The sequence below is a fragment of the Caloenas nicobarica genome, unplaced genomic scaffold, assembly GCF_036013445.1.
Source record: "Caloenas nicobarica isolate bCalNic1 unplaced genomic scaffold, bCalNic1.hap1 Scaffold_92, whole genome shotgun sequence".
Taxonomy (NCBI): domain Eukaryota; kingdom Metazoa; phylum Chordata; class Aves; order Columbiformes; family Columbidae; genus Caloenas; species Caloenas nicobarica.
The window spans coordinates 1,264,253-1,289,184 of record NW_027017721.1 but is presented as its reverse complement, the minus strand read 5'-3'; the positions used below and the strand labels follow the sequence as shown (position 1 = coordinate 1,289,184).

General features: G+C 53.5%; 1 protein-coding gene across 1 annotated transcript; it reads left to right on the top strand.

The window, feature by feature from the left end:
• The first annotated feature begins 310 nt into the window (after positions 1 to 310).
• On the top strand, positions 311 to 8,393 carry LOC136002966 (uncharacterized). The gene is made up of 5 exons (XM_065658204.1): positions 311 to 526; positions 934 to 990; positions 1,260 to 1,435; positions 3,564 to 3,690; positions 7,754 to 8,393. The coding sequence occupies exons 1-5, from the start codon at positions 311 to 313 to the stop codon at positions 8,009 to 8,011; spliced, it is 834 nt and encodes a 277-aa protein (XP_065514276.1). The 3' UTR covers positions 8,012 to 8,393.
• Positions 8,394 to 24,932: the final 16,539 nt, after the last annotated feature.

Genomic DNA, 24,932 nt, shown 5'->3' with positions numbered 1-24,932 from the left:
CCAGGAGGATCCTCTTTGAATCCAAGTAGCAAGAAAGAGACACTAACGAGAGATGCCCCTTTGCGCAGACTGGGCTGAACTTTGCTCAGCTCTAGGGGGATGTAAGAAAACGACTTGCAGAGGGGCTGCAAGGCTGCTCCAGCCCCGCAGGGACAGCAGGGCCACTCTGGTCCCTTCAGGGGGATTCGCTCTGGGGACAGAGGAGCGAGGGCGACACGGGCAGGAGCAGCCCGGGGCGAGGGAAGAGCCCGAGCTGCTGCGGCTCTGGGGCCATTTCTAGTCAGGCCGCGCAGCAGACACCCCCGTTGCTATGGCAGCGGGGCTTTCCAGGGCCGGCCCCGCGCGGCGCAGCCCCTGTCGCTATGGGAACGGGTCCTTCCCCAAGGGCGGCGCGCTCCATGCGGGCGGCGGGCTGGCTGAGCGCCGCGCCGTGCGGCGGCGGGGCCGGGCGGGAGTTCGGCACGGCCGGGGGGTGACGGGCCGAGCAGCCCCGGTTCCCCCGGGCGGGCGGTGGGAGCCGGTGGAGGTGCAGGGGGGGAAGCTCTCGGCCCCTGGATTCCCCGAGCGCGGCTGTCGGGGCGGGCTGAGGGAGGAGCTGGGCTGGGAGCTGTGAGGCGCTTCCCGCATCCATCCCTGGGGCGGGCGGGCTGGGGCTGGTGGGGCAGAGGAGCCCCAGGGGTGAGCCAGGGGGGGGTCCGCTGTCACCAGCACTGTCCCGCGGGTGAGCGGGAGGAGGGGCCGGTGCCGTGGCCAGCACGTCCCCAGCCAGGGCAGCACTGGGCGGCAGCAGAGCGGTCAGGGCTGCGACTGCGGAGCAGCCCGAGCTCAGCGTCCTGTTCCCAAATCCTCTGCGCACTTGGGGTGCAGCGTGCGGGTGTTGTGATGACAGCAGCAGCTCTGTGCCGTCACCCCTCAGGGGCTCTGTCCGGGCAGGACCTCGGTGAAGGTGTCAGGAGGATGGAGCCAGGCTCTTCTCGGTGGCAGCCAGTGGTAAGACAAGGGGTAATGGGTTCAAACTGGAACACAGGAGGTTCCACTTAAATTTGAGAAGAAACTTCTCAGTGAGGGTGACATAACACTGGACCAGGCTGCCCAGGGAGGTTGTGGAGTCTCCTTCTCTGCAGACATTCAAACCCGTCTGGACACCTTCCTGTGTAACCTCATCTGGGTGTTCCTGCTCCGGCGGGGGGATTGGACTTGATGAGCTCTCGAGGTCCCTTCCAGTCCCTGACATTCTGTGATTCTGTGATTCTGTGAAGGTGTGGGAGATCCACGGGCAGCGGGAGCAGATGCTGCGGCGGGAGAAGGAGCAGCAGGTGGCTCGGCTGCTATGGCAGCGGCAGGACGCGAGGCAGGAGCGGGCAGAGCTGCTGGCGCAGCACCAGCAGCGCCTGAGTGCGCTGGAGCAGCAGCACCAGCTGGAGCAGCTGCAGAGGTGAGAGCGGCACGAGCAGCACACGCGTGGGGCCGGTACCCCCGGTCTGGGCAAAGGAACCAGGGAATGGTTTGGGGAGGCGGTGAAAGAAGAAAATCAGAGTCCAGAAGCACTGGGTTGTGCGCAGCTGGGTGTCTCCTGGAGTGGGGGTTTGCTTTGTAGGTGGACACTGGGATCTGGCTGGGGACATCGACATGATGCGTTGTGCTTTGAAAGGGGCTGGACCCTGTCTTTTCTCTGCCCCAAATCTCTTCCATTCAGGTGAATGAGTCACTGACATAATCTGGGTCAATGAGAAATCTGTTTTTGGTAGAGAAGCCCATAACCCCCAGATGTGTCCGTCCCAGATGTGGATGCTGGTCAGTGGGATGCCCCATGACAGACCACCGTGCCAGCCCAGCTCCTGGGACCTGGTTCCACACACAGTCACGCGTGTGCACACACACACATACATGCATACACACAGACCTACATACACGCACACACGTGCACACACGCTGTGCAGACATTCTCATACAATCACAGAATCCCTGACTGGAAGGGACAAGGATCACCTGGTCCAACCTTTCCTGGCACAAGCCCAGTCTAGACAAGCTGGCCCAGCACCCCGTCCAGCTGAATCTTTAAAGTGTCCAATTTTGAGGAATTCACCACTTCCCTGGGGAGATTATTCCAATGGCTGATGGCTCTCATGGTGAAAAATTTCCTGCTTGTGTCCAGTCAGGATCACCCCAGGAGTAGCTTGTACCCATCAGCCCTTGTCTTTTCCCTGGGACTCCTTGTACAAAGGGCATGTCCATCTTTGTAGCCACCCTGGAAACACTGGAACATGGTGCTGAGCTCTCCCTGAGCCACCTTTTCTCCAGGCTGAACAAGCCCGGTTCTCTCAGCCTTTGCTGGTATAGTGGCTGCCCAGTCCTTTGATCATCTCTGTGGCCCTTCTCTGGACCCTCTCCAGCCTGTCCACATCTGGTTTGGCTGAAAGCGACTTAATTTTCTTCATGCAGTTACATAATTCTTACTGCAGTAATCTGAGGGTATGAGGGAAAGAATGATTTGGGGAGGACAGGACACTTCTTACAGCCATCATGTGTTTTCAACACTGTTTTTTGTGGGTCCGTGACAAGACGATCACAGAGGTGGTGGCTGGGGTTCTGTGATGGAAATGCTTTTGTTCTGGTATTGAAGCCCAAATCGCCTATAACAGTCTTAGAGCAGTGAATCTGGAAGTGTTGGTTTGCCTCAGCAGGCAAAGCCTCTGCTCCCCAGCGGAGCTCTGTGACCGCTGTGTCACTTGTCAACACCGTCACTGAGTGCAAGGGCAGCGTAAAAACCAGGTGCTTTGGAAAGCTCCCCCGCTCTCTGCTGACGTTTCAAATCTGTCTCATGTGCACCCTGAAAATACGCATTGAGGCAGGAAAGCAGACCTCAGGAAGGTCTGGCCCTGGAAGCTGGACATCCCCAGCCCTGGATCAGCCAGGTGATGCAATAGCACAGCCTCCCGATGTCATAGTGCGTTTCCATGACGGTCTCAGGCTGTCCCCAGGGTCCCCTGGCCGCTGACACCACAACCTTTCTTGCCAGATCTCTGGCTGCCCTCACTGCTCGCCACGCTCTGTGCCGCAGAGACGAAGCAGATGCAGACATTGTCATCCTCATCCCTTTCGACGGTCACGGCTGAGACAGGTGGAGTCCTGAGACTCCTCCTTCCCTGCCCTAGTTCAGCATCAGAGATGAGCTCCATTGTGCCTGAGGGGATTTGCATCCCCAGGCCTTGAGCAAATCCACTGATGAGGAATCCACAACTGCTCTGGGCAACTTGTTCCAGGGTCTTGCCAACCTCATAGTAAAAAATGTTCTTTTATCGAGAACATTGGTATTCTATGGTGAGACAGGACTCTCACGGTACAGGAACAAGATGTCACCAGTGGGTGATTGAGATGGCTTAGAGAACCCCTGTCAAAGATATTAGCAAAAGTGCTTTTAATATGATGTTGTAAAAGTGCAACTTAACCAAGTTTGATGGCAAGTTCACTCTATTACTGTATGGCACAATCATTTGAACAGTGATTGAAAACTCCTAAGGCACAGATCAAAGTAGCAGGACACTCTTCTGCTCTTTCCTCAGGCTTCATCAGCATCTCACAGGATGGACGGAGCCCGGGTGGGGACTTGGAGACCTCATGGCCCATGGGGCCCCATCATGGCCCAGTTCACCAGCCCTGGACCCAAATACTCAGTCCGAGGAACAACAGGTAAAACAAGGGTCAGAGTGGTGTGTTGAGCACACCCGTGGTAAAATCAGCTACAAACCTGTTTCCCTTTTTCCCCCTTCTCAGAGAAGCCAGGTTCCAGGTTCCAGTATAGGTTGGGGAATGACCTATTAGAGAGCAGTGTAGGTGAAAGGGACCTGGGGGTCCTGGTGGACAGCAGGATGACCATGAGCCAGCACTGTGCCCTTGTGGCCAGGAAGGCCAATGGCATCCTGGGGTGTATTAGAAGGGGGGTGGTTAGTAGGTCGAGAGAGGTTCTCTTTCCCCTCTACTCTGCCCTGGTGAGACCTCATCTGCAATATTGTGTCCAGTTCTGGGCCCCTCAGTTCAAGAAGGATAGGGAACTGCTAGAGAGAGTCCAGCGCAGGGCCACAAAGATGATTAAGGGAGTGGAGCATCTCCCTTATGAGGAAGGGCTGAGGGAGCTGTGTCTCTTTAGCTTGGAGAAGAGGAGACTGAGGGGTGACCTCATTAATGTTTATAAATATATAAAGGGTGGGTGTCATGAGGATGGAGCCAGGCTCTTCTCGGTGACAACCAACAGTAAGACAAGGGGTAGTGGGTTCAAGCTGGAACACAAGAGGTTCCACTTAAATTTGAGAAGAAACTTCTTCTCAGTGAGGGTGACGGAACACTGGAACAGGCTGCCCATGGAGGTTGTGGATTCTCCTTCTCTGGAGACATTCAAAACTTGCCTGGACGCCTTCCTGTGTAACCTCACCTAGGTGTTCCTGCTCTGGCAGGGGGATTGGACTAGATGATCTTTTGAGGTCTCTTCCAATCCCTAACATTCTGTGATTCTGTGATTCTGTGATTCTATGAAAAGAAAACCTCTCAAAGTCTTTAAAAAAAAAAGTATGTTGACATCTTTCTTTGCTTTGAATCTTTGTCTTCAGTTCTTATTTTAATTTTCATTGACATCAGCTGACATCTGATGGGCTTACAGGCATTAAGCCAAGATCATTTTCTGTCTTGTATAGCGCCCCATGCCCTCTAAACCTTCCCTGCCCAGGACTCTTCACACTTTGCCCAGAGCGAGTCACACTGAGACGTTGTCTGGTTCACTGGTTGAGATGTTGGTTTAGATGGTCACCTACAGCACAGGTGGATTCATGCCCCATAATCGTCTGCTCTGACCAGTTAGGGCCCAACATCACAATGGGATCATATGAGAAATGAGGTTGAAGGGCCCTCAGGAGTCTGCAGTCCAACCTGTCACAAACTGGGTCAGACCAAGGTGTTCAAGCCCTGATTCAATCAGAGTTTGAAAACCTCCAAGGACAGAGGCTGCTCAGCCTCTCTGGGTGACCCGAGGCAGCACTTGGCTGAGCTCCTAGGGCAGGGGTGTCAAACTCATTTTCACCGGTGCCACATCAGCCTCACGGTTGCCTTCAAAGGGCCAACTCTAATTTTAAGATGGTATAAATGTAGGAATAGTTGTATATATACAGTCCTAAAATTACATTTGTCCCTTTCAAGGCAACCATGAGGCACATGTGGCCTCCGGTGAAAGTGAATTTGACACCCCTGTTCTAGGGAAAAAACTTTTCCTTATGTCCTGGCTGAACCTCACCTCTTTCAACTTCCACCTATTGTTTTTTGTCCTTCTGCAATGCACCATAGTGAAGAGCCTGGCTCTGCATTCTCCATCACCTCCTCGTTGGCACTGGCAGGCTGTGATGAGGTCCCTGTCAGCCTTCCCTTCTCTGGCATGGACAAGCCCGGCTCCCTCAGCCTCTCCCCACAGGCAAAGTGCTCCAGTCCCTGGCTGTCCCCAAGGACCTTTGCTCAACCCACTCCAGCTTGCCAATATCTTTCCTGAATTGGGATCTGAGATCTGGATGGAGTATTCCAGAGAATCCCTTCCCTCCACCTCCTGGCCGTGCTCCTGGTGGCACAGTCCAGGGTGCTCCTGGCCTCCCTTGCACCAGGGCACACGCTGCCTCCTGCCCAGCTCCCTGCCCATCCGGACCTTTCCCACAGAGCTGCTCGCAGCCAGGCAGCCCCAGCCTGTGCCATTGCCAGGGTGAGTCCCCTGCAGGGGCAGACATGGGTGTTTGTCCTTCTGGGGCTTCCTGAGGTTCCTGCCAAGATGTGCTCTCCTCCTTGAACCCCTTCATTGAGCACAGAGGCCTGGGTGGGTGTTCCAGTAAAGACCCAGACACAGAAGGCATTGAGTCCTTCACCCCCAGCATCACTCTCTGCTGTTATTAAATTCCCCTCCCCACCCAGTAACAGCCCTGCATTTCCCTTGTTCTGCCTTGGTCTCTGATGCAGTGGTCTCTTTTCTTGCAGCCACCAACTCCAGGTGAGCTTTTCCCTTCCCAAAGTCATCCCTGCACAGCAAAGGCGATGCACATAGACTCCTTGTCTGTACTTGTCCTTGCTGTCACCCCTGGCAGCTGCTTTGTGGCCCCTGTCTGCACCCTGTGCTGTGACAGCCCAGCCCTGCTGCCCCACACATGGTCCCACAGCCCCACGGTGCAGGCACAGCACAGGACAGGGTGCATTCGGGGTGGGGAACGGTCTCCCAGTGTGATGCCCACATGGTCCTTGGTGCTTTCTTAGCCCACGGCCTTCCTGTGTGGCAGCCTCTCCAAGCTCCTGGAGAGGCCGTGCCAGCTGTGGGGTTCACAGACAGCCCTGCTCCAGGGTCTGCCAGGGTGTGGGCCAGGAGACAGGCTGGGCAGGGCTGGCCATTCCCTGAGACAGGCCCTGAGCGCAGCAGGAAGATGGAGATGGCCTCACAGGGAACCTCACCCGTAAACCTGGGCTGAGCGACCAGTGCTGGAAATGGCCCATGAGAGGTGGCCAGTGGCTGGGGGGTGACGAAGGCCCTGGGTCACCTTGCTGGTCTGTCCATGCCACCAAGGTCACAGAGCAGCCTCCTCTCTCCTGCACCTGCAGGACATTGATCCCTCCCACAAGCTCTGGCTCTGCACCACAACCCCTGGTGTGAGTCTTCACCCTGCATAGTCATGCAGCACGAGATACAGGCTGATGTTTTTCTCTCCCAGGTACTATCCAGCCCAGCCCAGCTCCCACGAGTCTCTCCCACCTCCCCTGCCCTCTCTCCACCCTCAATGCCCTCTCCCCAGCAAAGCCCAGTCGGGGCTGGTCCCACAGCAGTGCTCATTGCAGGTGCTCTGGGCAGTCACCCCACAGCCTCTGCCCCTCTGAAGGGCACAGCAGCTCCTGGGGATCAGAAAGCGGTCAGCCCCGGAGGTGGGTGAACACGCATGGCAAAAGGAAAAGGAGGCACCTGTGTCCTTTTCTCTCCTTTCCAGGATATCCTGAGAGGTCCTCAGCCCTTCCATGCCATCCCATCTCCCCAGACCAGCACAAAAGCCCTGGCCCTTGAGGTCCTCCTTGGACAGTCCTCCATGCCCAGAGGAACCAAATGTCCAACAGCGGCTCCATCACCCAGTTCCTCCTCCTGCCGTTCACAGACACACAGGAGCTGCAGCTCTTGCACTTCTGGCTCTCCCTGGGCGTCTACCTGGCTGCCCTCCTGGGCAACGGCCTCATCATCACCACCATAGCCTGTGACCAGCACCTCCACACCCCCATGTACTTCTTCCTCCCCAACCTCTCCTTCCTCGACGTGGGCTCCACCTCCACCATTGTCCCCAAATCCATGGCCAGTTCCCTCTGGGACACCAGGGCCATCTCCTATGCAGGATGTGCTGCCCAGGTCTTACTCTTTGTGATTTCAGCAGAGTGTGCCCTTCTCACCGTCATGTCCTACAACCGCTACATTGCCATCTGCGAACCCCTGCACTATGGGACCCTCCTGGGCAGCAGAGCTTGTGTCCACATAGCAGCAGCTGCCTGGGGCACTGAGTTTCTTAATGCTCTGCTGCACACGGCCAATACATTTTCACTGCCACTCTGCAAGGGCAATGCTGTGGACCAGTTCTTCTGTGAAATCCCCCAGATCCTCAAGCTCTCTTGCTTCTCTTATTTCAGGGAAGCTGGGCTTATTTTGCTTAGTGTCTCTTTAGCATTTGAGTGTTTTGTGTTCATTGTGCTGTCCTATGTGCAGATCTTCAGGGCTGTGCTGAGGATCCCCTCTGAGCAGGGACGGCACAAAGCCTTTTCCACGTGCGTCCCTCACCTGACTGTGGTTTCCCTGTTTGTCAACACTGGTGTGTTTGCCTTCCTGAAGCCCCTCTCCATTTCCTCACCAAGCCTGGACCTGGTGGTCTCTTTTCTGTACTCACTGGTGCCTCCAGCAGTGAACCCCCTCACCTACAGCATGAGGAACCAGGAGCTGAAAGTGGCACTGAAGAAGGTGATTTAACCATTTTTCTGTCAGCAGCAATAAGTTACCCATGTCTCTTCAGAAGCGATTTCCAATTCATCTCAGGAACCTCCTTTGTGTTGAGCATTTTATCTGTGATAGCCATGTTTGTCAAGGAATTTCTTCATCCGTGGCACTTCTCCAGAGGCATGAAGCCAGCCTCTCAGACTCAGAGGCCTGTTTACCTGTTTCTGGGACCACGACGTCCTGTGTTGGATCTCTGTAATACAGGGTGTTTCAAAAAGATGGACCCATTTTGAAATCACTGTATCTCTGAAATTGGATCCATCTTTTTGAAACACCCTGTAAAAGGGGATTTCCTCACTTTCTGTATTTGGAGCTTGGGCTCTTGTTCCAAAGCTGTGGTCAGCCTGAATAAATTTCCCCCACAAGGCCATGCTGCTGTGCTTGGGTTTTTCATGGGCTCAGGGGAGGACATGAGGCAACGTGTTATGTCATGGTGCTGGTTCGAGTGTTCATCTGTGGGTGCCCAGTGTTCCTGGAGGTGGTGAAGGACCTTCAGTGATCTGCCTTGGATTGCCTCGCTGTGGTTTTCAGGCACCACAGCCTGCTCCCAGTGCTCTGTGCTTCAACAGGGGAATAAATGACCAACAGAAACCTATTTCTGCATTCCACAGCTCAGGGCAGGCTGCTCTGTCAGTGCGGTAGCAGGAGCAGCATGAAGAGCTCCTGGGCCAGGAGTCTTGTGCTGGTGAGAGGGGCTGGCACAGGAGGGCTGCCAGCAATGGGTGTAAAGGATCTCTTGAAAACAAGAGCAGGGGACAAAGGGGTACTGGCCTTGCTTCCATCATGCCGTAGCTGGTCCCAGCCCTTGGGCTGATAGGGAGTCTGATCCTCCTCTCTGTCCCAATCCATCTATCTGGCCATCCTACCACGCACCTGTGCATCTATGCATCCATCCATCCATCCGTACATCCATACTGGTACTCCATATGGGTGAGCTGCCCCATGATGTTTCTCATCCCAATGAGATCATATAATCATTTAGGTTGGAAGAGACCCTCAAGATCATCTTATCTAGCCATTAACCCAACTCTGGCACTAAACCATGTCCCTAAGAACCTCATATATACGTCTTTTAAATACCTTCAGGGATGGTGACTCAACCAATATTTGGACAGCCTGTTCCAATGCCTGACAATCTATTCCGTGAAAAAAATTTTCCTAATATGCAAACTGAACCTTCCTGGGTGCAACTCGAGGCCGTTTCCTCTTGTCCTATCACTTTCTACTTAGGAGAAGAGACCAACACCCTCCATGCTACAACCTCCTTTCAGGCAGTTGTAGACAGTGATAAGGTCTCCCTTCAGCCTCCTGTTCTCCAGGCTACACAGTCCCAGTTCCCTCAACTGCTCCCTATCTGACTTGTTCTCCAGACCCCTCAGCAGCTTTGTTGCCCTTCTCTGAACTCACTCCAGCATCTCAAGGTCTGTCTTGTAGTGAGGGGCCCAAAACCACACACAGGATTTGAGGTGCAGCCTCACCAGTTCCGAGAACAGGAGGATGATCACTTGCCTGGTCCTTCTGGCCACACTATTGCTGTTGCACACCAGGATGCTGCTGGCCTTCTTGGCCACCTGGGCACATGCTGACTCATGTTCAGATGGCTGTTGATCAACACCCCCCAGGTCCTTTTCCATTGGGCAGATTTCCAGCCACTCTTCCTTGAGCCTGTAGTGTTGCATGGGGTGGTTGTGACCCAACTGCAGGAGCCGGCACCTGGCATGAAATTGAACAAGTCCAAGTGCTGGATTGCTCACCTGGGATAGAGTAACACTGAGTGCAAGTGTAGACTGGGAGAGAGTGGCTGGAGAGCAGCCCTGCAGAGAGGGATCTGGCGTGATGGTTGGCCACAGGGTCAATAGGAGCCAACACTGTCCCTGGCAGCCAAGACAGTAAACCACATCCTGGGGTGCATCAAACACAACATGGCCATGTGGTCAAAACAGGTGACTATGCTGCTGTATTCAGCGTTGGTGCAGCCTCACCTTGAGGGCTGTGTGCGGTTCTGGGCCCCGCATGTTATTACAACAAGGACGTGAAGGTCCTTCAATGCATCCAGAGCAGAGCAACAAAATTGGTGAAAGGGCTTAGAGAGGGTTCTCTAAGCCATCTCAATCACCCACTGGTGACATCTTGTTCCTGTACCGTGAGAGTCCTGTCTCACCAGAGAATACAAATGTTCTCGATAAAAGAACATTTTTTAATGTGAGGTTGGCAAGATCCTGGAACAGGTTGCCCAGAGCAGTTGTAGATTCCTCATCAGTGGATTTGTTCACGGCCTGGGGATGCAAATCCCCTCAGGCACAATGGAGCTCATTCCTGATGCTGAACTAGGGCAGGGAAGGAGGAGTCTCAGGACTCCACCTGTCTCAGCCGTGGCCGTCGAAAGGGATGAGGATGACAATGTCTGCATCTGCTTCGTCTCTGCGGCACAGAGCGTGGTGAGCAGTGAGGGCAGCCAGAGATCTGGCAAGAAAGGTTGTGGTGTCAGCGGCCAGGGGACCCTGGGGACAGCCTGGGACCGTCATGGAAATGCACTATGACATCGGGAGGCTGTGCTATTGCATCACCTGGCTGATCCAGGGCTGGGGATGTCCAGCCTGCAGGGCCAGACCTTCCTGAGGTCTGGTTTCCTGCCTCAATGCGTATTTTCAGGGTGCACATGAGACAGGTTTTGAATGTCAGCAGAGAGTGGAGGAGCTTTCCAAAGCACCTGGTTTTTACGCTGCCCTTGCACTCAGTGACGGTGTTGACAAGTGACACAGCGGTCACAGAGCTCCGCTGGGGAGCAGAGGCTTTGCCTGCTGAGGCAAACCAACACTTCCAGATTCACTGCTCTAAGACTGTTAGAGGCGATTTGGGCTTCAATACCAGAACAAAAGCATTTCCATCACAGAACCCCAGCCACCACCTCTGTGATCGTCTTGTCAGGGACCCACAAACACCATGTTGCAAAACACGTGACGGCTATAAAAAGTGTCCTGTACTCCCCAAATCATTCTTTCCCTCATACCCACTGGCTTTGCAGTAGGCACTGGAAGCAGCGCAGGGTCAGAGAGGCTGGGAAAGAGCTTTGCAAGGCAGAGTGCCCCGGAGCACATCACTGGGCCTCACCCATTCCCTCCCTGCTCTTCTGCATGTCCGAGCATAGACCAAGAAAATATTAAATTAAATTTCATATGAACAGGATATTTAAACCTGAAGGCTCACTGATTCAAGTGACAGACCTGGGGGATTGCCCTGAGGCTCCCAGATGAGATCTGGCTGGGAAGTTGGGTGGCCCTTTGCTCCAGGCACAGCTGTAATCAAGCACATTTCCATTAGATCTTGTCATCTACTTCTTTCTCAGTGACCTGCAGTGACTGGAGGGGGGGTCAGGTAATGACAGGGCACCCAGACGTGGGTGGAGATTCGCAAAGTTGCAGAGGAGCTGGGGTGACCTGTTTGCTGGCACCTGGCAGCTCTCAAAATACTGTTTCCAGGCCATGTGCAACACCCTTCAAGGACAATCATATGATCCCTCAGGGATATCTGACTGGGAGATCTCTGCTGTGCACAAAAGAAGCCCACACGAAAGCACTGGAGGAAAAAAATGATCATTTCCACATCTCATGGAGAAGAACCCGCTGGCAGTGAGAGGCCGCACCAGCGCTGCCCCCTCTGTTCCCCAGGCTGTGTCCCATGAGGACCTGGGTTGCCCCAAGGAGAGCACTGCAGGGCAAGAGCAGGAGTGTTCCTGTTTTCCTAAGCAGACATCTCCCAAGGACAGACATCCCTGGGGCTGAAAGGCAGGATCCAGCTGGGAAACATCAGAGCCACAGCCCCGAGCATGGCTGTGACCAGCCTGGTGATGAAGTGCTCCCACAGGCTCTTGCCTGGCCCTGCGGTGCCGCTCCAGCCCCAACATGCAGGCTGGGGGAAGGCTGCCCCAGTGCAGGGTGGCACTGGGACAGCTCTAGGGACAGTTTGTCTCCTGGCAGCATTGCTCCCGGCCCCACCTTTCAGCTGGAAAATGCCCCCACAGCAGCTGCAGCCCCCTGGACCTCTCTGCGGGGCATCTGCCTCCCACTGCCCACGGAGCTGCCACGGCTCACCTGGCCCAGCCCAGCCCATGTTCTCCCAGCCCTGCCCCACCACAGCCCAGCCCCACTGTCACCCCCAGGTGCTGCCAGGCCTGGGTGCTGAGCCTTGCTGCCCCCTACCTAATCCCCGTCCTTGCCACAGAGCAGCCCTGACGTCCTGGACTTGCAGGGCCACCAGGAGGAGGAAAAAGAGTAGAGTGGGGGTTACAGCCCCCTGTGCCTGGACTATGGCACAGCTGCTCCTGCTGCTGCCGCTGCCGCCAATGTTTCAGCCACTGCCACCACTGCTGCTGCTGGCACTGCTGCTGCCGTCACTGCCAGCACTGCCGGAGCGGTGCCACGGCACAGCGCTGCACATCAGGACGTGACACAGCACAGCTCTGTGGCCTCATAGCCCAAGGTGCAGCCCAAGATACAACAGGCCTTCTGGGCTGTGAGCATGCATTGCCAGCTCATGTCCAATCTTTCATCCCCTGGGGCTATTCCCTGGCTTGAGAACTTATCCTCCATGCGCTCCAGGATGCTCCTGGATTGCCTACAGCTCACCATGCTACTTTTCCAGCAGGTGGCAGGACGGTTGAAGTCCCCACAGGACAAGAGCCTGCAAGCACAATGCCTCCTGCAGCTGGACTAAGAGGCTTCATCAATAGTCTCCCCTTGATCAGGGGGCCTGTCGTAGACACCATCCACATGGTTTCCTTTGTTGACTTGGTCTCTGATTCTTACCCACAAGAAGCTTTAAGCTGCTTGTGGCTGTTCTTCAGAGACCGGCACCAGTGCTGATCTGCTGGGCAGCAGCATGGGGTGCCTCAGCCTGGTGTAGAGTCCATGCTCCAGTGCCAGCTCTGCTGGCCAAAGGTGTCGTTAGCTCCCCCACGTTGCACCACAGTTACAGGACAAGGAGAACTGCTGAGCTTCTCCCCTTGCCAGCCAAAGAAACCTCCCTCCCTGACATGGAGCCCCTCTGACTCTGCCATTCCTGCTTCCAGCCTGCTTGGCCCCTTCTCATCCTCCATGAGGAGAGCTGAGGAGCTTCAGTTGCTGTTGCAAAAAGGCAGAGAAGCAGAGCTTCCCTGGTCACAAATTACCACTGCCAAGTGGTTACAATTGGAATTTCTCCTTCACATCAGAGCAAACACGCAGCTGAGCAGAGCATCCTGGGCTGAGCGCCAGGCCAGTGGAGGGGAGTGGAACAGAGCTGCTTTGCCCAGGGCAGTCCTTGTGCCCTTCTTTCCTTGGCTGTTTGGAACAGGTTTTTCCACACAGCTCAGCTACTGCAGGGAAGTGAAACAGCCTTCAGCATCTGGATGTGCTGGTCTGGGCTCTGAACAGTTTCCCCCTTCATCCAGGCTTGAGTCGTCTCTGCCCTTTCTTTGCAAAGGCAACTTTCAGGAATCCTTTTCCAATTTGTAATTCTTCTTTTTCCCTGATCATCTGAATTCCTCCAGGTCTTAAATATATATCATATATAAACATGTTTAAATATTTCCTATTAAGCTCTGGAGTTTAAAACTGAAATGTGGAAGCCACAGGCACTTCAACCTCAGGTGAGATGTCTCTACCCCAGAGGTGCCTGAGGCAGCGGATGTTCTCAAATGTCTTGAGCTTGGACCCAGACTTTGCTCTTCCCTTGGTCTGTGAGTGCTGCCCTGTCCGATGGCCACCCCTGCCCTCTGGCCACCAGCAGAAGCCTGTGGTCACCGAGCCCCCTCCTCCTGCTCTGGGCAGTTCTCCACGCTCGTGTCTCGGTCTCCTGCTGCCTGTGTTCCCAGGTTGTTCCTGTGTTTCCAGCTCACGCCTGTGTTTCCAGGTTGTTCCTGTGTTCCCAGGTTGTTCCTGTGTTTCCAGATTGTGCCTGTGTTCCCACATTGTGCTGGTGTTTTCCAGGCTTGTGCAGGGTTTGCTGGCATTATATGTTTTCGTGGGACTGGAACAAAGGCTCGAATGCACAAATCACCAGTCTCCCCTGCAGACATTTGTCTGCATCTCCCAGCATGTATTCTAAGAGAAAGGTCTAACGAATGCAAACATGCTGCCTTTTACAAGCTGGTTCAGGGCACGAGTACTTTGGGCAGCATGTTGATTGACCCTGGTCTGACATTTGAAACGTGGTGAAATGCCAAAGAACATCCTAAAACAACATAAGATTGACGCACGGTAAATGACCTTACGACCTGTGAGATTGTGAAGCAGGCATGTTTATTTCAGCGCTGGACACACGGGGAAATAATTTTCACCAAAGACGTGTGCAAATTTCCAGTAGCTGTGAGCTTAGTTAAATACTGTAAAGTGTTACATATTCATGAAAGTTCTAGGAACGCCTATACATATTCATAACCTGTCCCCGAGAAGGCAGTTCTTATTACAAGAGTTCGGGGAACTCATTTCCATAGTCTCCACCTTTGGGCCCTCCTGGTTGCACCTGCGCAGTGATCGTGGATCCGGGTCATCTTCTCTGTACACGTTCACCTCTGGCCTGGTGTGATGAGTTGGCTGGGACTCAGACTGCTGAGTTGGTTAGAACTGACGTATCTCCTGTCCTGTGCCCAAGTTTTGGTTATCTAATGCACCCAAGGATGCACCCAAGATTTTGTCTCCCTGAAAGGCCTGTAAAGTTGTCAATAAACTTTTGTTTCTCTTACACGAGGCTAAGCAAAGCTAGGCAATTGTAATGTGGGTTAAGGGTTCTAAGTGTTGTGAGTTAAGGGTTTGCTCTCTAAGCGTTAGCTCCTTAAGTGTTAGTTCTCTAAGTATTAATCAGTTATATGTTAATTAGTTAATTCCCTGTGACGTGCGGAAAGTGACCTTACAACCTGTAAGATTATAAAGCAGGTATGTTTATTTCAGCGCTGGACACATGGGGAAATAATTTTCACCAAAGAAATGTGCAAATTTCCAGTAGCTGTGAGCTTAGTTAAATACCATAAAGTGTTACATATTCATGAAAATTCTAGGAACGCCTATACATATTCATAACCTGTCCCCGAGAAGGCGGTTCTTATTATAATGAGTTCCGGGAAATCATTTCCATAGTCTCCACCTTTGGCCCCTCCTGGTTGCACCTGCACAGTGATCGTGGATCGGGGTCATCTTCTCTGTACACGTTCACCTCTGGCCTGGTGTGACGAGTTGGCTGGGACTCAGACTGCTGAGTTGGTTAGAACTGGCGTATCTTCTGTCCTGTGCCCAAGTTTTGGTTATCTAATGCACCCAAGGATGCACCAAGGATGCATCCAAGATTTGTCTCCCTACAAGGCCTGTAAAGTCGTCAATAAACTTTTGTTTCTCTTACACAAGGTTAAGCAAAGCTAGGCAATTGTAATGTGGGTTAAGGGTTCTAAGCGTTGGGGGTTAAGGGTTTGCTCTCTAAGCATTAGCTCCTTAAGTGTTAGTTCCTTAAGTACTGATTAGTCAAGTGTTAACTAGTTAATTCCTTGTATCAGCTTACTCCCCTATTTTGTAGGTACAGAGAGTGATTCGGAGCCAGCACCCCAAAGGCTTCCTCCAAAGGGCTGCACATATGTGGCTGCGTCACCCCCATGTCACAATGCCAGCACCCGGCAACGCAGTGGTCACCAGGCCCCACGCAGGATCCAGAGGAGCAGCCTCCCGTGTCCACTGCCAGAGCTGGCCCGGGGGCAGCCCCAGCACATCTGACAGGAAGCACTTGAGGAGCTGCTGGAATCACAGGCCAGGGCCTGAGGGAAGAAAACCTTGCATGAGGCTGCTGGAGGTTCTCCACTGCAAGACAATCTGCTGGCAGGACCACCTTCCAAGCTCAGCTCATGGATGCAAATCCTTTTCAACTGGATAGCAGTGGCAAGAGTAAGGCAATTTCTTCTTCAGGAGCACTGCAGAGCTCACCATCCTCATCTCCTACGGAGCAACGCTCAGGAGCCATAAGAGATAGGATGTCAAGGGCTTGCAAGGGCTTGCAAGGGGTTGCAGTGTGGAGAACGAAGGGTAAAGTGCACGGTGAGTCTCTTTGAGTCCGGCAATGAACCGAGGTGGACAAAGACACAGGCTCAATATGAGTATGATGTCGAAGTCGTTTACTGTTAGTATAAGCAATCAATTTATACCCTTTTAGACAATGCTTATCCGAAAGGTTACATGTTAATTGGTTACTTTACAATAGTTATGCATCCCACCCCCGCCGTGCTGATAATGCTCTTCTTCTCATGAGGCTGAAGATAACGCCATTCTTGCCAGGTCTTGTTTATTACTAGTAAGCTCTTTACTGTCCTGTGGTAACTCACGAACTTTGTACAGCCTAAGGCTTATATTCCTACCCACTGGTGAAGTTCCAGCTTGTCCATAGCTTTGTCAGACAAATCATGACCTTTTTCTTTCAGAAAATCCTCCAGATTGCAGTCCTTTTGAACACCCACTGGTGTCCTACACAGGGACAGCAAGGATTCTTGCCCCCAAGCTCCATCAGCTCAGAGGCATTTGGGCACTCTGGCAAGTCCGCAACATAGCTCCAGCTCAAGGGAGGATAGGGCTTGGGCCGCTTCTGGGAAGCATGAATAGCCTGTGGGACAAGGAGCCAGGTCTGGCTCGCATGCTCAGGGAACAGCCCATGGCCAGCACTGGGCTCAGCAAGGAACTTTTTCCCCTGGGGCACATTGGCACTGGTCCCCGGCGGGTTTTTGCCTTCCTCTGCAGTTCTCAGCACGGCCCCTTGCCACCGTTTCTTTGGGCCATTTGGCCTGGGAGCCTGCTGCTCACGCTCCATCATGCTGGCAGCCGCAGCTGCCACTTCTCAGCTCTCCCTGCAGGTAACAGAAACACCTGGCAGAGACCAGAGAGCTCCTCATGCATCCCTGCCCAAGAAGCACAGCAGCCAGACAAGTTGTGGAAGGCAAAAAGTCTGCTGGTCATCGCTACGTGTCACGCTTTGGAAGAGATGACACGCTACCACTCACCTCTTCTTCTTCTTCTTCCTCTTTTGTGCATGGTCAGTCCCACAACTCCTTGTCAAGGTTCTCCCTCTGCAGGAACCGCAGACAGCTTGGCCTCTATTCATGCTGCTGCTCTCTGCAGCTCTGGGCCTTGTCTTGGCCAGTCTGCAAGGGATCTTTTCTCATGCTAAACTGAAGAATGCATCAGCCTACTCCTGGCTACACTTGGGCTTGAGCTAATGCTTGTGAGCCTGGGTTCTGAAACAGAGTCACAAAGGGAAAAAAAATGACATGAAATAACATCACATGAAATAACATCAAATCAAGCAAATGAAGAAATTAACGACAAACTAAAAGAAAATTCATTGTGTTATGTGTCCTTGACATTGATTTTGGAACTGAAAACCCCTCTGTCCTTTCAGGCAAACAGTCTCTTTGATATTTGACTGGCGGACAGGCGGGGAGAGGAGAGGAGAGGACAGGAGAGGAGAGGAGAGGAGAGGAGAGGAGAGGAGAGGAGAGGAGAGGAGAGGAGAGGAGAGGAGAGGAGAGGAGAGGAGAGGAGAGCAGTTCTGCTCTGTCAGGCCTGCAGTTCTGCGTGACAAGCCCTGAGCGAGCCCTGAGGCCTCCAGACATGATACCACAGGCAGTATTGCTACTGGAAGGAAGGCTGCACTGGCAACAACTCCACACTGTCTTTTCGCAAAAAAGGGACACTCTTAGGTTGCTTACTCCCCTATTTGGTAGCTACAGGGAGTGATTCGGAGCCAGCACCCCAAAGGCTTCCTCCAAAGGGCTGCACATATGTGGCTGTGTCACCCCCATGTCACAATGCCAGCACCCGGCAACGCAGTGGTCACCAGGCCCCACGCAGGATCCAAAAGAGCAGCCTCCCGTGTCCACTGCCAGAGCTGGCCCGGGGGCAGCCCCAACACATCTCACAGGAAGCACTTGAGGAGCTGCTGGAATCACAGGCCAGGGCCTGAGGGAAGAAAACCTTGCATGAGGCTGCTGGAGGTTCTCCGCTGCAAGACAATCTGCTGGCAGGGCCACCTTCCAAGCTCGGCTCATGGATGCAAATCCTTTTCAACTGGATAGCAGTGGCAAGACCAAGGCAATTTCTTCTTGAGGAGCACTGCAGAGCTCACCATCCTCATCTCCTACACAGCAACGCTCAGGAGCCGTAAGAGATAGGATGTTGAGGGCTTGCAAGGGCTTGCAAGGGCTTGCAGTGCTTTGGAACACCCACTGGTGTCCTACACAGGGACAGCAAGGATTCTTGCCCCCAAGCTCCATCAGCTCAGAGGCACTTGGGCACTCTGGCAAGTCCGCCAGATAGCTCCAGCTCAAGGGAGGATAGGGCTTGGGCAGCTCCTGGGAAGCATGAGCAGCCTGTGGGACAAGGAGCCAGGTCTGGCTCACATGCTCAGGGAACAGCCCATGGCCAGCACTGGGCTCAGCAAGGAACTTTTTCCCCTGGGGCACATTGGCACTGGTCCCCGACGGTTTTTTGCCTTCCTCTGCAGTTCTCAGCACCGCCCCTTGCCACCATTTCTTTGGGCCATTTGGCCTGGGAGCCGGCTGCTCATGCTCCACCATGCTGGCAGTCGCCGTTGCCACTTCTCACTTTTTAAAAGATTACACGGTACCACTCACCTCTTCTTCTTCTTCTTCCTCTTTTGTGCATGGTCAGTCCCACGCCTCATTGTCAAGGTTCTCCCTCTGCAGGAACTGCGGACAGCTTGGCCTCTATTCCTGCTGCTGCTCTCTGCAGCTCTGGGACTTGCCTTTGCCAGCCTGCAAGGGATCTTTTCTCAGGCTAAACTGAAGAATGCCTCAGCCTACTCCTGGCTACACTTGGGCTTGAGCTAATGCTTGTGAGCCTGGGTTCTGAAACAGAGTCACCAAGGGAAAAAAAATGACATGAAATAACGTCACATGAAATAACATCAAATCAAGCAAATGAAGAAATTAACAACAAACTAAAAGAAAATTCATTGTGTTATGTGTCCTTGACATTGATTTTGGAACTGAAAACCCTCTGTCCTTTCAGGCAAACAGTCTCTTTGATATTTGACTGGCGGACAGGAGAGGAGAGGACAGGAGAGGAGAGGACAGGAGAGGAGAGGAGAGCAGTTCTGCTCTGTCAGGCCTGCAGTTCTGCGTGACAAGCCCTGAGCGAGCCCTGAGGCCTCCATACATGAATCTACAGGCAGTATTGCTACTGGAAGGAAGGCTGCACTGGCAACAAATCCACACTGTCTTTTTGCAAAAAAGGGACTCTATTAGGTTGCTTACTCCCCTATTTTGTAGGTACAGGGACTGATTTGGAGCCAGCACCCCAAAGGCTTCCTCCAGAGGGCTGCACATATGCGGCTGTGTCACCCCCATGTCACAATGCCAGCACCCGGCAACGCAGTGGTCACCAGGCCCCACGCAGGATCCAGAGGAGCAGCCTCCCGTGTCCACTGCCAGAGCTGGCCCGGGGGCAGCCCCAGCACATCTGACAGAAAGCACTTGAGGAGCTGCTGGAATCACAGGCCAGGGGCTGAGGGAAGAAAACCTTGCATGAGGCTGCTGGAGGTTCTCCGCTGCAAGACAATCTGCTGGCAGGGCCACCTTCCAAGCTCGGCTCATGGATGCAAATCCTTTTCAACTGGATAGCAGTGGCAAGACCAAGGCAATTCCTTCTTGAGGAGCACTGCACAGCTCACCATCCTCATCTCCTACAGAGCAACGCTCAGGAGCCCTAAGAGATAGGATGTCGAGGTCTTGCAAGGGCTTGCAAGGGCTTGCAGTGCTTTGGAACACCCACTGGTGTCCTACACAGGGACAGCAAGGATTCTTGCCCACAAGGTCTATCAGCTCAGAGGCACTTGGGCACTCTGGCAAGTCCGCCAGATAGCTCCAGCTCAAGGGAGGATAGGGCTTGGGCAGCTCCTGGCAAGCATGAGCAGCCTGTGGGACAAGGAGCCAGGTCTGGCTCACATGCTCAGGGAACAGCCCATGGCCAGCACTGGGCTCAGCAAGGAACTTTTTCCCCTGGGGCACATTGGCACTGGTCCCCGGCGGTTTTTTGCCTTCCTCTGCAGTTCTCAGCACGGCCCCTTGCCACCATTTCTTTGGGCCATTTGGCCTGGGAGCCGGCTGCTCATGCTCCACCATGCTGGCAGCCGCAGCTGCCACTTCTCAGCTCTCCCTGCAGCTAACACAAGCGCCTGGCAGGGACCAGAGCGCTTCTCATGCATCCCTGGCCAAGAAGCACAGCAGCCAAACAAGTTGTGCAAGGCAAAAAGTCTGCTCGTCATCGCTACATGTCACGCTTTGGAAGAGATGCCACGGTACCACTCACCTCTTCTTCCTCTTCTTCCTCTTCTTCTTCTTCTTCTTCTTCTTCTTCTTCTTCTTCCTCTTTTGTGCATGGTCAGTCCCACAACTCCTTGTCAAGGTTCTCCCTCTGCAGGAACCGCGGACAGCTTGGCCTCTATTCCTGCTGCTGCTCTCTGCAGCTCTGGGACTTGCCTTTGCCAGCCTGCAAGGGATCTTTTCTCATGCTAAACTGAAGAATGCCTCAGCCTACTCCTGGCTACACTTGGGCTTGAGCTAATGCTTGTGAGCCTGGGTTCTGAAACAGAGTCACAAAGGGAAAAAAAAAGACATGAAATAACATAACATGAATTAACATAAAATCAAGAAAATTAATAAATTAACAACAAAATAAAATAAAATTCATTGTGTTATGTGTCCTTGACATTGATTTTGGAACTGAAAACCCTCTCTCCTTTCAGGCAAACAGTCTCTTAGAGATTGGACTGGCGGACAGGAGAGAAGAGGAGAAGAGAGGAGAGGAGAGGAGAGGAGAGGAGAGGAGAGGAGAGGAGAGGAGAGCAGTTCTGCTCTGTCAGACCTGCAGTTCTGCGTGACAAGCCCTGAGCGAGCCCTGAGGCCTCCATACATGATACTACAGGCAGTATTGCTACTGGAAGGAAGGCTGCACTGGCAACAAATCCACACTGTCTTTTTGCAAAAAAGGGACTCTGTTAGGTTGCTTACTCCCCTATTTTGTAGGTACAGGGACTGATTTGGAGCCAGCACCCCAAAGGCTTCCTCCAAAGGGCTGCACATATGCGGCTGTGTCACCCCCATGTCACAATGCCAGCACCCGGCAACGCAGTGGTCACCAGGCCCCAGGCAGGATCCAGAGGAGCAGCGTCCCGTGTCCACTGCCAGAGCTGGCCCGGGGGCAGCCCCAGCACATCTGACAGGAAGCACTTGAGGAGCTGCTGGAATCACAGGCCAGGGGCTGAGGGAAGAAAACCTTGCATGAGGCTGCTGGAGGTTCTCCGCTGCAAGACAATCTGCTGGCAGGGCCACCTTCCAAGCTCGGCTCATGGATGCAAATCCTTTTCAAGTGGATAGCAGTGGCAAGACCAAGGCATTTCCTTCTTGAGGAGCACTGCACAGCTCACCATCCTCATCTCCTACAGAGCAACGCTCAGGAGCCATAAGAGATAGGATGTCGAGGGTTTGCAAGGGCTTGCAAGGGCTTGCAGTGCTTTGGAACACCCACTGGTGTCCTACACAGGGACAGCAAGGATTCTTGCCCACAAGGTCTATCAGCTCAGAGGCACTTGGGCACTCTGACAAGTCCGCCAGATAGCTCCAGCTCAAGGGAGGATAGGGCTTGGGCAGCTCCTGGCAAGCATGAGCAGCCTGTGGGACAAGGAGCCAGGTCTGGCTCACATGCTCAGGGAACAGCCCATGGCCAGCACTGGGCTCAGCAAGGAACTTTTTCCCCTGGGGCACATTGGCACTGGTCCCCGGCGGTTTTTTGCCTTCCTCTGCAGTTCTCAGCACCGCCCCTTGCCACCATTTCTTTGGGCCATTTGGCCTGGGAGCCGGCTGCTCATGCTCCACCATGCTGGCAGCCGCAGCTGCCACTTCTCAGCTCTCCCTGCAGCTAACACAAGCGCCTGGCAGGGACCAGAGCGCTTCTCATGCATCCCTGCCCAAGAAGCACAGCAGCCAAACAAGTTGTGGAAGGCAAAAAGTCTGCTCGTCATCGCTACATGTCACGCTTTGGAAGAGATGCCACGGTACCACTCACCTCTTCTTCCTCTTCTTCCTCTTCTTCCTCTTCTTCTTCTTCTTCTTCTTCTTCTTCTTCCTCTTTTGTGCATGGTCAGTCCCACAACTCCTTGTCAAGGTTCTCCCTCTGCAGGAACCGCGGACAGCTTGGCCTCTATTCCTGCTGCTGCTCTCTGCAGCTCTGGGACTTGCCATTGCCAGCCTGCAAGGGATCTTTTCTCCTGCTAAACTGAAGAATGCCTCAGCCTACTCCTGGCTACACTTGGGCTTGAGCTAATGCTTGTGAGCCTGGGTTCTGAAACAGAGTCACAAAGGGAAAAAAAATGACACGAAGAAACCTAACATGAATTAACATAAAATCAAGAAAATTAATAAATTAACAACAAAATAAAATCAAATTCATTGTGTTCTGTGTCCTTGAAATTGATTTTGGAACTGAAAACCCTCTGTCCTTTCAGGCAAACAGTCTCTTAGATATTGGACTGGCGGACAGGAGAGAAGAGAAGAGGAGAGGAGAGGAGAGGAGAGGAGAGGAGAGGAGAGGAGAGGAGAGGAGAGGAGAGGAGAGGAGAGGAGAGGGGAGGAGAGGAGAGGAGAGGAGAGGAGAGGAGAGGAGAGGAGAGCAGTTCTGCTCTGTCAGGCCTGCAGTTCTGCGTGACAAGCCCTGAGCGAGCCCTGAGGCCTCCATACATGATACTACAGGCAGTATTGCTACTGGAAGGAAGGCTGCACTGGCAACAAATCCACACTGTCTTTTTGCAAAAAAGGGACTCTATTAGGTTGCTTACTCCCCTATTTTGTAGCTACAGGGACTGATTTGGAGCCAGCACCCCAAAGGCTTCCTCCAAAGGGCTGCACATATGCGGCTGTGTCACCCCCATGTCACAATGCCAGCACCCGGCAACGCAGTGGTCACCAGGCCCCACGCAGGATCCAGAGGAGCAGCCTCCCGTGTCCACTGCCAGAGCTGGCCCGGGGGCAGCCCCAGCACATCTGACAGGAAGCACTTGAGGAGCTGCTGGAATCACAGGCCAGGGGCTGAGGGAAGAAAACCTTGCATGAGGCTGCTGGAGGTTCTCCGCTGCAAGACAATTTGCTGGCAGGGCCACCTTCCAAGCTCGGCTCATGGATGCAAATCCTTTTCACAGAATCACAGAATCACAGAATGTTAGGGATTGGAAGGGACCTCCAAAGATCATCTAGTCCAATCCCCCTGCCAGAGCAGGAACACCTAGGTGAGGTTACACAGGAAGGCGTCCAGGCGGGTTTTGAATGTCTCCAGAGAAGGAGAATCCACAACCCCCCTGGGCAGCCCGTTCCAGTGTTCCGTCACCCTCACTGAGAAGAAGTTTCTTCTCACATACAAGTGGAACCTCTTGTGTTCCAGCTTGAACCCATTACCCATTGTCTTACAGTTGGTTTTCACCGAGAAGAGCCTGGCTCCATCCTCGTGACACCCACCCTTTATATATTTATAAACATTGATGAGGTCACCCCTCAGTCTCCTCTTCTCCAAGCTAAAGAGACCCAGCTCCCTCAGCCTTTCCTCATAAGGGAGATGCTCCACTCCCTTAATCATCTTTGTGGCCCTGCGCTGAACTCTCTCCAGCAGTTCCCTGTCCTTCTTGAACTGAGGGGCCCAGAACTGGACACAATATTCCAGATGAGGTCTCACCAGGGCAGAGTAGAGGGGAAGGAGAACCTCTCTGGACCTACTAACCACCCCCCTTCTAATACACCCCAGGATGCCATTGGCCTTCTTGGCCATAAGGGCACAGTGCTGGCTCATGGTCATCCTGCTGTCCACCAGGACCCCCAGGTCCCTTTCCCCTACACTGCTCTCAAATAGGTCATTCCCCAACCTGTACTGGAACCTGGGGTTGTTCCTGCCCAGATGCAAGACTCTACATTTCCCCTTGTTATATTTCATTAAATTTTTCCCCGCCCAACTCTCCAGCCTGTCCAGATCTCGCTGGATGGCAGCACAGCCCTCTGGCATGTCAGCCACTCCTCCCAGCTTGGTGTCATCAGCAAACTTGCTGATAGTACACTCAATTCCCTCATCCAAGTCATTGATGAATATATTGAACAGTATTGGTCCCAGAACTGACCCTTGAGGCACTCCACTAGACACAGGCCTCCAACCAGACTCCACCCCATTGATCACAACTCTCTGGCTTCTCTCCTTCAGCCAGTTTGCAGTCCACCTCACTACCCGATCATCCAGTCCACACTTCCTCAGTTTTGCCGTGAGGATGCTGTGGGAGACGGTGTCAAATGCTTTGCTGAAGTCAAGGTAGACCACATCCACTGCTCTGCCATCGTCAATCCACCTTGTTACGTCTTCATAAAAGGCTATGAGGTTGGTCAAACACGACTTCCCCTTGGTGAAGCCATGTTGACTGTCCCTGATGACCCTCTTATCCTTGATATGTCTTAAAATGGCACCAAGGATAAGGTGTTCCATCACTTTCCCAGGGATGGAGGTGAGGCTGACCGGTCTATAGTTGCCCGGGTCCTCCTTCTTGCCCTTTTTGAAGACCGGAGTGACATTTGCTTTCCTCCAGTCCTCAGGCACCTCTCCCGTTTCCCAAGACTTGGCAAAGATGATGGAGAGCGGTCCAGCAATGACTTCAGCCAGCTCCCTCAGCACCCGCGGGTGCATCCCATCTGGACCCATGGATTTATGGGTGTCCAGATTGCTTAATTGCTCCCTAACCCAGTCCTCATCAACTGAGGCAGACTCCTCCATTGCCCTGCCTTCCTCTGGGGCCTCAGGGGTATGGGGCTCCTCAGGACAGCCTCCGGCAGAGTAGACAGAGA